Below are 14105 nucleotides of genomic sequence, written 5' to 3' on the forward strand. Positions count from 1 at the left end.
CTGGTGGCTTAAAAGGCATTTTATTGACAAGTTTAAAAATATCACCTAGGAGAAAACTCAGGTGAAAAAGTGAATTGCATATGGGCCCTAGAGTTTTACTATTGGATTTCCGCCTGTATTTTTTTCTGACACTGGCTCCTTACAATTTCTGTTAGGGAAACACAAGACTCAATTCATGGACACCTCTTTTACATACCCATGATGTTGATTAAATAATATGCCAATTTACTGGTTTATTTCAGTAGACTTCTATGCCAATTAAATGCAAATCTCTCAGCTGAAGACCTCGCCACTATACCATCTTGTGTCCATGATTGTCTTTCATGTCTTCCCACTTCCTAAAGCCTAACAGTGGTCAAATAGAACTGGCTAGTTTTCACTACTTTACCTTATTTCCTTGCCTGTGCACATTCCTCATTCCCAAGAGAAAAAGAAAAAAGGAAAAAATGGCTAATAGAATACATTTGAATTGCAAACTTCAGATAGAAATAAATGAGATTTCTGTAAACTATGTATAATGAATTTAAAGGACAACTGAAGTAAGAAATATATAGAGGCTGCCATATTTATTTCCTTTTATGCAATACCAGTTGCTTGGCAGTCCTGCTGGTCTATTAGGATGCAGTAGTGTCTGAATAATGCCAGAAAGAAGCATGAAGCTAATCTTTCAGATCTGACAATGTCAGAAAAACCTGATCTGATCATGCTTGTTCAGGGTTTATGGCTAAAAGTATTAGAGGCAGAGGGTTAGCAGAATAGCCAGGCAACTGGCATTACTTAAAAGGAATAAAATAAAAGGAAATAAATATGGCAGCTTCCGTTCCAGCTTCAGTTGCCCTTTAAAATAAGTCTTTAGTGGAAGTGTAATAGGGCACAGCCTTTGAGGTGTTGGGCCTTCTCATCTGCAAGAAGCATCATTAATATAGACTAATCAATTGGGTGTTCCAATCCTTCCCTAAATGTTTGCATGGTGCCCTTCTTAGCATGCTAAACAATGCAAAATATGTTTTCTAAAAGGTAAAAGTATGAGACTTTATTGTGATCAGTGTGTGAATATGAGGGGCTAATTTTCTGAAGATTATTTAGAACTCTATTCTCTCCAAAAGACAACCAACTGGCTGAATAATGTAGACCCAGGGAAACAAAATAAGAAGGATATATGCTCTGGTTAACTGTAGGGAGTAGGTTGTGAGTCCCTCTAAAGGTCCTGCTGCACTGCTGCAGAGTGCAGATGTTGTAAATAATAATATGAAATGAGCACGTTTAGTGCATGAATACATCTACTTTTATTGTTTTTACCATTTCAACATTAGGTTTTTGTTTTGTTTTTTAAAAATTGTAGTATTATGAAAAGCTTGGTGGTCCATTGCTTAGACAGCATAGGGCATGAACTCTAAAGCTAGTATTGCCTACAGCTAAAGCAGCTTGTATGTCTAGCTTCAGCTTGCCTTCATTATAACTATTAACAATTTCAACAAGAATTAATCATAAACCAAAGCACAGCACAAGCTGTAACAGCTATGTAAGAAAATCAAGGACGCTCCAGTCTAACACTATATAAAGAGGGTGTGCAAACTTTTAGTAAAGCAACATATTTTATTACATATCTGCTGCAAAGTAAATTTTTCAGGTAATGGAACAAAGTACAGCGTTGGCTTCACAAAACAAAAGGAAAAAATTGCATATAATTATGACTTGTGCATAACAATAGTGGGCTGAGCCATTAAAATAATATCTAAAGCAAGAGAAGCACAAGTATGCTTATGACAGCCCCAAAGAAATGAAAAAAATTGAAGGACACATACAATGGGCCTGATTCACCAAACGGTGATAACAAAGTTATCACGCCTAAAAGACTTAAGCCGTGATAACCTTTGCACTAGCAGAGTTATCACCGCTTTGTGCTGCTGATCGCGCGAAGCTCCCGCGCGCAAAGTTTTGCGCAGGTGCGCACGCAAAGTCCCATAGGGCTTAATGGACGCTGCGCGTTAAGCGCGGTGCGCTGCGTGCGCCCTGCGCGATTGCAAAGTTTTGCGCGCAAGAGCTTTGCGCGAGTTGCTTCAGATCATGCCTAAACTTTAAAGGGCTTTTCACAGGCGTGCAAAGTGTTTGTACCGCTTTGTGAATCAGGCCCATTGTGTCAAGTAGTAAATCCAGGTATTGAAACTTTACACGTTAATATCATAAAGCTTGCTATATGTGTCCAACATTTGTTGCTGAGGTGTGTTGGTGTCAATATGTCCTGAAAACCTTAAACTGCTAGCAGGTTGTGGTAAGCGATTGGTAGATCTTGTCCTAAAGGTACAGTGGACAGCAGGATTTGATCTGTACATAGAGTGTGTTATTCTTATATCTTTATCCTAATGTCCTGCATAACCACTTCAGGCTTTTTGCTGGAGCATGCTTACATACATGATAAAACTCTTTGCCTCTTGGAAGACAGGGCTGTATCTCTGCCATTACATTTCCCATAAACATATCTTTCTGATGTTTAAAAAGTTAATCACTGTTGACTTACAGACTTGAAAGGTTTATCAGTTCATACATTTCATACTAAACCCAATTTAACCTTTCTGACATCGATTTTGCCTGCTTCTCAGGAAGGATTAGAATACATAATATTATTCCGTTAGAAGCATTGTCTTTTTTTAATTAGAGCTTTTGAAAACACCGAGGAGATTGAGAGAGGCTTATATGTGAATCATTACAATCCTGTCAAGTTCAGGACAGCTGTGGATTTACATTTATGTTTTTAGGTGTATAATGAGGTCATTTTTGGGGTTATTTTACTTTAAAGAGTGTAAAAATCCCCAAAAAAGATTTGAATATTACTAGTTATGAATATTGTACATTGAAAGAAAATGTTTTACTGTTAAAGTTTCATTTGGGATAAGTTGCTTGTACTATCAGTTCTCAGACTACACCTTCAGTCTCGCTGCACTCCATCAGTAATAACCACAACTTGCCTCTGTCATGTTTTTCTAAAGAAAGCTTGTAATTGTGAGATTGAATGAAAGGGGTAAACAGTGCTGCAACAGTTTGGTTTCTGCCTGTTTTAATTTGCATGAATATTGTTATGTGGGATTGATATTGTGGGCCAGAATTACTAAGGAAACATAGGGCATCTTGTGATTTACTAACAGAGTAACCAAGCAGCTCAGGATGACCCAAACTACTAGCAATGTATAGGGGGATAAAAGGAACCAAAAAGCCTCCTACTAAAAAAGCAAAGCTTGGTGTAATTGCCTTCTTAAAACAGAAGGAAATTGAATTATTGCAAATTTCCTTCTGTTTTAAGAAGGCAATTACACCAAGCTCTGATTTACTAAGGCTCAGTCCACACCTGCCAGAGCTGCATTGTAAACAGAAGAGACAAAGGGCCTGATTCAGTAAAGTCCAGTAAAGTTGCTGTGTGCAAGAAGCACACAGAAATGTTACTGTTACTAGCACAAAGGAAGTACCAGCCCTTAACTCTTAGTACAGTACTGGGTTGCACAAGTTACTGTGGTGACACACTTGGCACTAAGGGTTAAGGGCTGGTTCTCCTCCTGTCGGCAACTTTACCCAACTTAACTGTAATCAGGCCCCAAGATAGATACAACCAAAATAGATAAATGTGTACTGGCCCAAAGAAAATTATTGCCTGCTTTGACCTGTCTTTTTTTGGTCTATTATTCAATCCACTAAAATGTAGGGCAGCGGACCTAGTGTGAATTGAACCTTTGTCATCTCTAGTGGGGATGTCACTAGTAATTCAGCAAACCTGGGCTGAATTTACAAAAGAAAATCTACAAAATACTGCAACCCTAAGCTGTGTTATTGACATACTGGGTATTGCTGAAAGGTTAGTACATTTATAGTTCTATTATTTCAGTCTCATGCAATATTTTGTAATAAGCTCAGACTGACCTGGATTTAAAACATTTGTGCTGTAAAAGCTGCAGGAAGCTTTAGTAACACTAATTTATTACATAAAAAATATACAACTGTTAATTGATTAACCTGAAATCCCCACTTTGTCAATAGAGCAGCTAAATGGGTGCAATATTTTTATCACTTAACAGTAGATTGCATTATTATTCTTTGAAGTTCTGTTTTCTGTCACATTTACGTGTGACGTACCCACTGGAAATGCTTAGATGAGTCATAGTAAATCAGGCCCTGAACTCTAATCCCTTGTATATCAGATAATTTCCTTTTTTTAGGTCATGCATGTTAAGGCATAAGGCAATCTGTTCTGAAATACTGATAAGTTCTTTTCTGTTGTTTTTGATAGGTATGGAGACATGGTTCCCAAGACTATTGCAGGAAAAATTTTTGGTTCCATCTGCTCATTGAGTGGGGTCCTTGTGATCGCCCTACCTGTACCTGTTATTGTGTCAAATTTCAGCCGGATTTACCATCAAAATCAAAGGGCTGACAAGAGAAGAGCACAAAAGGTAAATAATCCCAGAGCATGTGTGTATATAATGTATTCATTTCTGTGTTTATTCTTATGTTTACATAAATGCAGATAATTGCAGGGAAAAATACAATTTGTTTTGATTGTAGAGTAAAAACTTAATTTATTTATGTATCTATCTTTTGCTTTATTACTTTTTAACATCAAAATTTTACACTACAAAAAGTTATCTTCACTTTTTTACATCATTGCAGTGTGTAAAGAGCTGTATAGTAATAAAAAAAAAAATCATGCTGCAACAAATAGCCATTACTTCAAGATAGGGCCAGTGAACACGAAAAAGCGTTAGCGTAATCGCAAAATGCTCAATGCTTTTTTAAGTGATTTTTCAGAGTGATTCTAGGCATGTGCCTAGTGATTTTCGAATCCAGCCTAGAGATTTTTGGAGCATTTTGGTGTAGCATTTTTTTTATTTTTTGCTACAGTAGAGCTGTAACTGAACAGCTTCTGTAACAAAAACGCTCAGAAAATCGCTCTAATCTAGCAATTTTCAGATCGATTTTTCACTTTCCTATACTTAACATTGAGGATGAATCGCCTCAGAAATCAGCAGAAAGGCTGCGGGACCCGCGTTTGGGAGATAATCACATCGCTCTGGTGTGATCCATCTCATTCAAATACATTAGCCAAACACTTTTCAAAGCGTTGGCCCTCAGAAGCGCTCTTGGTGTGCACCAACCCATAGACAAGTTTTATATAAGCCAGCACTAATTCAGTAGGAGACCTTTGGCAAGTCTCCCTTACACTGCTACTGCCAATAGAGCGCGCCCTAGTGGCTGCTGCTCTGCTCTGGCGCTTTGAGTCCGCAAGGAGAAAAGCGCAATATAAACGCAATATAAATGTTATTTGTCTTGTCTTGTCTATATCTCTATAGTGGTATGACAGTTCTGACAGGTAGTAGTATAGCAACATCTAGAGTAAACAACCCTCTCAAGCCACCCTGGGTATTTATATTAAGTCAAGTGCATGCAAAGTATTGTCTGTGGCAGAGCAGGGACAAGGTCCTCCAGCACCAAAGAGCGCCCCTCCATCCCTCCCACCCCAGCCGTCACACACTGATTGCTATTAGACTAAGAGGGCCACAGGGCCCACAACCTCCCCAACACCTTAATATCTAGTTATCTGGCTTGCAGTCACTGCTATGTATCCCCTTTTCTTATTTCTTTCTGCTTCATACACAATTAGGAATAACAACTGAATGAATTGTGCGCCCCCTCCTACACTGCGCCCTGAGGCTGGAGCCTCTCCAGCCTATGCCTCGGCCCGGCCCTGGTCTGTGGCATGTAAGCTATGAGATTTATTACAGCAAGTACTGTATAAATACTATAAGTATTTTATGGGAAGCATTTAGGGGATGAAATGCTACAAAATAAACATAGGAAGTGATGGACGTAAGGTGTGAGGAGGAGGAGGATGATGAAGTACCTGCTGTTGGTGCAGTTTTGGAGGTGTCTGATACAAGCAAAGCTGGGGAGGATGATTATGATGATGATTATGATGTTACGGATCTCACTTGGGTTCCCAATAGAGGAGATGAACAGGGGGACAGTTCAGAGGGGGAGCCAGAGAGGAGTAGGAGGAGACGAGTTCCTGAAAGAAGCAGGGAGAGCTCGTTGTCAGAATCAGCTGGAGGCAGTGTCCGGCGCCATGCATCGCCACCTATGGACAGCCAGCTAACATGCCCTTCAACGTCAGCTGCTGACACCACCATAGTGCCATCACCCCAGGGCTCAGCGGTGTGGACATTTTTTTGTGTGTCTGCCTCAGATGAGAGCAATACCATCTGTTCTCTCTTCCAGCAAAAATTGAGCGGTGTAAAGGCCAACACCCGCGTAGGGACAACTGCCTTACGAAGGCCCATGGAGAAAAGGCGCACATTGAAATAGGAAGACCACCTGAGGAAAAGCAGCACACAAAAGCAAAGCCACCCTTCTTCTCCTCTTCCTCTTTCAGGTGCATCATCTTCAACCGTTTTCTCCCCTGCACCTTCACAATCGCAGCCACCCTCCTCCACTCCGCCTCTCACCTCGAGCGGTTCCTGCTCCTTTGCCCACAGCAGTAGACAGGTGTCCATGAGGGAAATCTTTGAGCGGAAGAAGCCAATGTCTGCCAGTCACCCCCTTGCCCGTCGTCTGACAGCTGGCTTGGCGGAACTGTTAGCTCGCTAGCTGCTACCGTATCAGCTGTTGGACTCTGAGGCCTTCTGAAAATTTGTGGCCATTGGGACACTGCAGTGGAAGATACCAGGCCGCAATTATTTCTCAAAAAAGGTGATACCCAAACTGCACCGTAAGGTTGAAAGGCAAGTGGTGTCATCTCTGGCACACAGCGTTGGGTCAAGGGTCCACCTGACCACGGATGCCTGGTCTGCCAAGCACGGTCAGGGCAGATACATTACTTACACAGCCCATTGGGTCAACCTGGTGACCGCTGGCAAACAGGGAGTACGTGGCTGTGCAGTGGACCTAGTTGTGACACCTTCACGGCTTGCAGGCAGGCCTCCTGCCACCTTTGTTCCTTCTCCTCCTACTCCTCCTGCTACATCCTCTGTTCTGTCGTCCTCCCCCTCCTCCTTGGCTGAGTGGCAGTACAACTTTACTGGTGCTGCGATCTCCTCTCCAGCTACACAGCCCCAGCTCCCCAGGGCCTATGCTGCATGCCAGATACGACGGTGTCACGCCATCTTAGACATGTCTTGCCTCAAAGTGGAGAGTCACAATGGAGCAGCTCTCCTGGCTGCTCTAAACAAACAGGTGGATCAGTGGCTGACCCTGCACCAACTGGAGATCGGCAACGTGGTGTGTGACAACGGCAGCAATCTCATTTCGGCTTTGAATTTGGGAAAGTTGACACATGTACCCTGCATGGCACATGTGCTAAATCTCATAATTCAGAGATTTTTGTGTAAGTACCCAAGCTTACAGGACATCCTGAAGCAGTCTAGGAAGGTGTGTCGGCATTTCAGGCGGTCTTACATGGCCATGGCACGCTTTGCCGATGTTCAGCGGAGAAACAACTTGCCGGTGAGGCACTTGATTTGCGATAGCCTTACTCACTGGAATTCAACACTCCTGATGTTTAACCGCCTGCTACAACAGGAGAAAGCTATCAACCAGTATTTCTACAACTACAGTGAAAGGACATGCTCTGAGGAGATCGGGATGTTCTGGCCGAAGTACTGAACACTCATGCAAAATGTCTGCAGGCTCATGCGGCTGTTTGAGGAGGTGAAAAACATGGTGAGTCGCAGTGAAGGCGCCATCAGCGACTTGATCCCATATGCTTTCTTCCTGGAGCGTGCTGTGCATAGAGTGGTGGATGAAGCTGTGGAGGAGCGTGAACAGGAATAGTTACAGGAACAGAGGAAGAGTTGTGGGATCAATTCTCAGCAGAATCAGATGTTTCCTCAACACCTGCGGCAGCACAGAGGGGGGAGGAGGAGGAGGAGGAAGAGTCATGTGGGGAAGAAGAGTCAGATGATGAGGAAGGTGTTTTTTTTTTTGAGGAGGAGGCAGAAAAACAACTGCAGCAGGTGTCGCAGGGTGCTTGTGCTGCTCAACATTCCCGTGGTATTCTTCATGGCTGGGGGGAGGAGGAGAACTTACCTGACATCACTGAGGAAGAGCAAGAGAAGATAGATAGTACGTCTGCATCCAAATTTGTACAGATGACGTCTTTCATGCTGTCCAGCCTGTATAAAAAAAAATTCAAGGGAAATGACCTGTATTGGGTGGCCACGCTACTAGACCCTCGGTATAAGCACAAAGTGGCGGAGATGTTACCAACTCACCTGAAGGCAGAAAGGATGCAGCACTTGCAGAACAAGCTGGCAACTATGCTTTACAGTGCATTTAAGGGTGATGTCACAGCACAACGGAATAAAGGTACCACTGCCAGTAATCCTTCTTCCATGTCCACACAGGCAAGGACAGGACGCTCCAGCGATCTCATGGTGATGTCGGACATGCGGACATTCTTTACTCCAATGCCTCACCTTAGCCCTTCCGGATCCACCCTCCACCAATGCCTCGACCAGCAGGTAGCCGACTACCTGGCGTTAAGTCTGGATGTAGACACTATGAGCAGCGATGAACCCCTGGACTACTGGGTGCGCAGGCTTGACCTGTGGCCAGAGCTGTCACAATTTGCCATCCAACTTCTGTCTTGCTCTGCCTCAAGCGTCCTGTCAGAAAGCACCTTCAGTGCAGCTGGGGGCATTGTCACTGAGAAGAGAAGTCACAAAAGTGTTCAGTACCTCACCTTTATTAAAATTAATGAGGCATGGATCCCGGAGGGCTACTGCCCGCCGAAGACTAAGTCAGTCCCCACATACAGAATATCTGCCTGCACGCCATGTGAATGCCTGCCCCAAGACTAAGTCGCTCCCCACACAGCATCTCTGCCTGCAGGCCGCTTGACTGCCTTCGCTGCCACCACCAACAGGGTCCAGGACTCCAGGCGGATTCCTGAATTTTTTTGAAGGCTGCTGCTAGCAGCAGCCGCTACAATAATTGTTCTGGTTCGTGTACATGCTTGCCTAATTTTTCTGGCTGCACTGCAGCTGCAACAACAAAACGAAAGGCATGTACATGTGTCAATTCCCCTTCATGATTGTTACCTTGCCACGGTGAAGGGGCTTGCGTATCGCAATGAAGCAATGACCGCCGGCTATATGAGTGTTCTGGGGGTGCACACCCAAGATAATAAGGTTGTTGCTTCATTGTGGACAGACCAAATTTGATCAGCTGGACAGTCACTGTCATTGAGCTACCTCAGCCCGGCGACCATATGGGCTTGAAAACCGCTATCGCCTGCACTGTGGCCATGGTGTGCACCAGTTCAGCACGGCCATCACTACACAAACAGCTGTTTGCGGTGCGTTACACAGTGAGTTTGGTCTGTCAGTGTTAAGCAGTACACTACTTACACTACCTGATTGATGTATACACATGCAAGCTGTTTTAAAGCACTTTAGGCCTCCAATTTAGCATGCAATGTGATTTCTGCCCTTAAAACGCTGCTGTGCATCAAATCCTGATTTTTCCCCGGGACTTTAGACGTGTATCCCACTCCACCACGCCCCCCTCCAAGTGTTAGACCCATTGATATATCTTTTCCATCACTTTTGTGGCCAGCATAAATGTTTCTAGTTTTCAAAGTTCGCCTCCCCATTAAAGTCTATTGCGGTTCGCGAAAGTTCGCGCAAACCGAACTTTTGCGGAAGTTCGCGGTCGAGGTTCGCGAACCAAAAATCGGAGGTTTGAGCCATCTCTAATTATATTTAGCTCAAATGAACGATACAAAAAAATCACCATCTGCAACAACACTCTTTCAATAAAGCATCTTCTATAAAATTATATTTTTTCAGTACAATGTGCATTACCATTGCAAAAAGCATCCAATGTCCATCCACTTTGTCACAATATGGTAAGCGTTGCCTGACACATGTTTGTTGTTTAACAGTGATTTTTCTTTTGATGCTATGACGCACCATAAAGAAAATACACCAAGATACATCAGGTGCTATATACTCTATATGTACACATATACATGCCACAGAAGATATTGACACTGTGTAAATCATAACAGCAACACCAACTAAAATAATACTGTAACTAGATAGTTATCTAGGTTGAAATACAACATGTGTCTATCAAGTTCAACCCTTTGAGCTTTTATACCTCAACCCAAAGTGGGGTAAAGTGACATGACGGAAATAACATCATGAGGTCGGCTTTGTTACAATGCATAGGTATACACAGCAGGCAGGGCGATAGTCCTATGGATACTATTTAGAAGAATATGGATAGACTCTACAATGAGGGAATCAATGAGACACACCCAGATGGGAGTTAAGGTGTGACTCCTACTATTTTTAAACCCCAGCTGAACACAGCATTTCAGCTCTGACTTGGACTATATTGGGGTTAGTGGTGATATGCTGTGTGGAATATAATGTGTATTATATTGTATATACATGTATGTAGCAGGCACTTTGCACCCCAATTGGCACTCCTGGTGACATCCTTCGAGGTCAACTGAAAATGTTGAGTCATGAGTTTTATTGTCTGTTCACTGTATATATGTAAGAGCACATTAAGAATCAGTGTATCTTCTACACCACCCCGGCTGACAAGCCATTTAGTGGAATTGACTCATTTTAGTAGTTTGTGGTGGGTTACTAATAGTATGAAAATCGTACAACCCAACCACCATCTGAGTCATTTTTATATTTCACGTTTTTACTGGAATGAGGTGTTGTTAGGGACCTGTGGGATAGTTACTCCCCACTCTGGGGGACACCTTTTTTGGAGTGGTGTGGGATAAGCAAAGACCTCCCCCCCCCCCCCCCAGGTTCCCTTCATTTGACTGTATACACACCCATACCGCTAGAGCTTTTAATAATAAAGTTTATATGTATTTGGTACCGTTTAGGGCCTATTAGTTATATAAAGCAAAAATCTGCTGCATAGAGTGGATGTGAATCAATCCCACAAGAACCATACAATATAAACGTTATAGAGGCTATAAGGTAAGCAAAGAAATTGTCTCGCCCTAGTTAAGAAAACGCAAAATCGAATATCCACAAATGTAATGTCAACATCTAAGCAAATCAGACGAGTCAGGAGCTCCAAAAAAAAATTATAATGACTGCTGTGGAACAACCTCTAGGTCCTATGGCCTACGACAACTCCTGCTGCTCTAAACAAAAATTGTAATGACTGCCGTGGAACCACCTCTAGGTCCCATGGCCTACGACAACTCCTGCTGCTCCCCAAACAAATTGTAATGACTGCTGTGGAACAACCTCTAGATCCCATGGCCTACGACAACTCCTGCTGATACAAAAAAAAAATTGTGATGACCGCCGTGGAACAATCTCTAGGTCCCATGGCCTATGATGTTTCAGAAACGATATTTCAAATGAGCCTGTGAGTAATATCTCGGAAATTTGCAGAAATGGGAACCTAAACTGAGGGAACCTAAACCTAAACTGAGAAGGATGTGGAGTTTTCCTTTTAAAATAATACCAGTTGCCTGACTCTCCTGCTGATCCTGTGTCTCTAATACTTTTTGCCACAGCCCCTCAACAAGCATGCAGATCAGGTGCTCTGACTGAAGTCAGACTGGATTAGCTGCATGCTTGTTTCAGGATTGTGATTCAGCCACCACTAAAGCCAAAGTTATAAGCAGGACTGCCAGGGAACTGGTATTTGTTTAAAAGGAAACATCCATTAGGTTCCCTTTAACATTGTGGAAATTGTACCGCCGGAATGCGGAATTCCGCGGAATACCGCGGGAAACCGCCGAAAGTAGCAGTAGCGGAATTACGTTATAGTGGTATGTGGTAGGCGGAATTACCGCGATATCGGAAATCGCCTCTTCCGATCATCCCTAATGCTGGCCACAAAAGTGATGGAAAAGATGTTTCAACAAATGTTACAAATGTGTAACATGTGTAACAAATGTATTACAAATGTGCAGCTGTCACACACAAAGGTACCGTAAACAGGTGCAGTGTCTGGTACATAACACTGCGTGCGGTCACGTAGGTACGTGCACTGTACAGGTATGCAGGGATTGATATTACAAATTTGCAGCTGTCACACACACAGGTACTATGAACAGGTAGTCACTGAATGTGCTGGGCCTGGCAGTGGCACAGTAGGAATTATCAAGGGGCCAAGGGCCAGCTGCGACTGACTGACAGGGCTGTATATGCAACAAGTGTCTGTGGGACACACACACACACACAAAAAAATAGATCACAAGAACAACATTAGCTCTCAAAAGAGCTTTTGAGGGGTGCTTTTTAGCAATAAGTATCAGCAAGGAGCAAGCTAACAAGCCTAACAAGAGCCTAACTAAGCTTTCCCTAATGTCTCAGCAGCAAGCTTTCCCTTCTCTAATTACTGCAGCCACACGAGTGAATGCAATGGCCGACCCTGCCTGCCTTTTATAAGGGGGGAGGGCTCTAGGAGGGAGTGTAGCCTGATTGGCAGTGGCAGAGTCCCAGTGGATTGGCGTACAGCCCACGTTTTCCCACTATTTAAGAAGGGCAAAAAATCAGATCCAGGAAATTATAGACCTGTAAGCTTAAGATCAGTTGTATGCAAACTATTTGAGGGGTTACTAAGAGATACTATACATGACTTCATAGTAGAAAATAATCTTATTTCTCAGCATCAACATGGGTTTACTAAAGACAGGTCCTGTTTGACTAACATGCTCAGCTTCTATGAGGTAGTGAACGCTAATGTGGATATTGGGAATGCTGTAGATGTGTTATACTTGGACTTTGCAAAGGCCTTCAACACTGTTCGCCACAAAAGTCTGGTGCAAAAGTTGAGGATGCAAGGACTGTGGAAAAGTCTGTGTGCATGGATAGGGAACTGGCTAATGGACAGAAAACAAAGAGTTGTGGTTAATGGATCATACTCAAAATGGGAGACTGTTAGCAGTGGGGTCCCACAGGGGTCTGTACTGTGTCCAGTGATCTTCAATTTATTTATTAATGACCTAGTAGATGCAGTAGTGAGCAATGTTGCTATTTTTGCAGATGAATCAAAATTGTGCAGAATCATCAACTCTCAGGAAGATGGGGACATATTGCAACAGGATCTGGATAGGATGGCTATATGGGCACATAAATGGCAGATGAAATTCAATGTTGAAAAATGTAAAGTCATGCATTTTGGTCGTACCAATGGTCTATCACCATACAAAATAAATGGAATACAGTTGGGGACATCAAACTTGGAGAAGGACTTAGGAGTACTCATCATCGACAACAAGTTAAATAATCCTACTCAATGCCAAGCCGCTGCAGCTAAAGCTAACAAAATTTTGGGATGCATTAAAAGGGAAATAAAAACTTGAGATGCTAGCATAATATTGCCCCTGTTTAACTCTCTAGTAAGGCCACATCTGGAATATGGAATTCAGTTTTGGGCACCACATTACAGGAAAGATATTGCAGTCTTAGAGCAGGTGCAGAGACGAGCAACAAAACTGATACGTGGGATGGAAGGTCTCACCAAGAAAGGTTAGATAAACTGGGTTTATTTAGTCTAGAGAAAAGACGCCTTAGAGGGGATCTAATTAACATGTATAAATACATCAGAGGGCAATATAAAAGCTTGGCAGATGAGCTTTTTGTCCCTAGGCCTTCTCAAAGGACTAGAGGACATGATCTGTGCATGGAGGAAAAGGGTTTTATCCATTTTTTTAGGAAAGGGTTCTTTATAGTAAGAGTGATTAAGATTTGGAATGCATTGCCACAGGAAGTAGTTATGGCAAATTCTATACTTGCATTTAAAGGGGCTTAGATGCTTTCCTTGCATTGAAAGACATCCATGGCTACAATTACTAGGTAATGCCTAATGATGTTGATCCAGGGATTTTATCTGATTGCTAACTGGAGTCGGGAAGTAATTTTTTTCCCGTTTGGGGCTAATTGGACCATGCCTTGTATGAGTTTTTAGCCTTCCTCTGGATCAACAGGGATATGTGAAGGAGTAGGCTGGTATTGGTGTTGTACTTTGTTCTGTGGTTGAACTCGATGGACGTATGTCTTTTTTCAAATAACTATGTAACTATGTAACATGTGTCTGCTCTGCTGACTGTGATATAGAGGTTCAAA

The 14105-nt window shown here is 42.8% G+C and overlaps 1 protein-coding gene across 2 annotated transcripts in view; it reads left to right on the forward strand.

The window, feature by feature from the left end:
• The window catches only part of KCND3 (potassium voltage-gated channel subfamily D member 3), a 1159387-nt gene that overhangs the window by 776353 nt on the left and 368929 nt on the right, over positions 1-14105 (forward strand). For both annotated transcript variants that reach the window (XM_068269741.1, XM_068269742.1), the window contains one exon: positions 4277-4439. In XM_068269741.1, the coding sequence (XP_068125842.1) occupies positions 4277-4439 (163 nt within the window). The remainder of the gene's footprint in view (positions 1-4276; positions 4440-14105) is intronic.

Source organism: Hyperolius riggenbachi, chromosome 2 (genome assembly GCF_040937935.1).
Source record: "Hyperolius riggenbachi isolate aHypRig1 chromosome 2, aHypRig1.pri, whole genome shotgun sequence".
NCBI lineage: Eukaryota > Metazoa > Chordata > Amphibia > Anura > Hyperoliidae > Hyperolius > Hyperolius riggenbachi.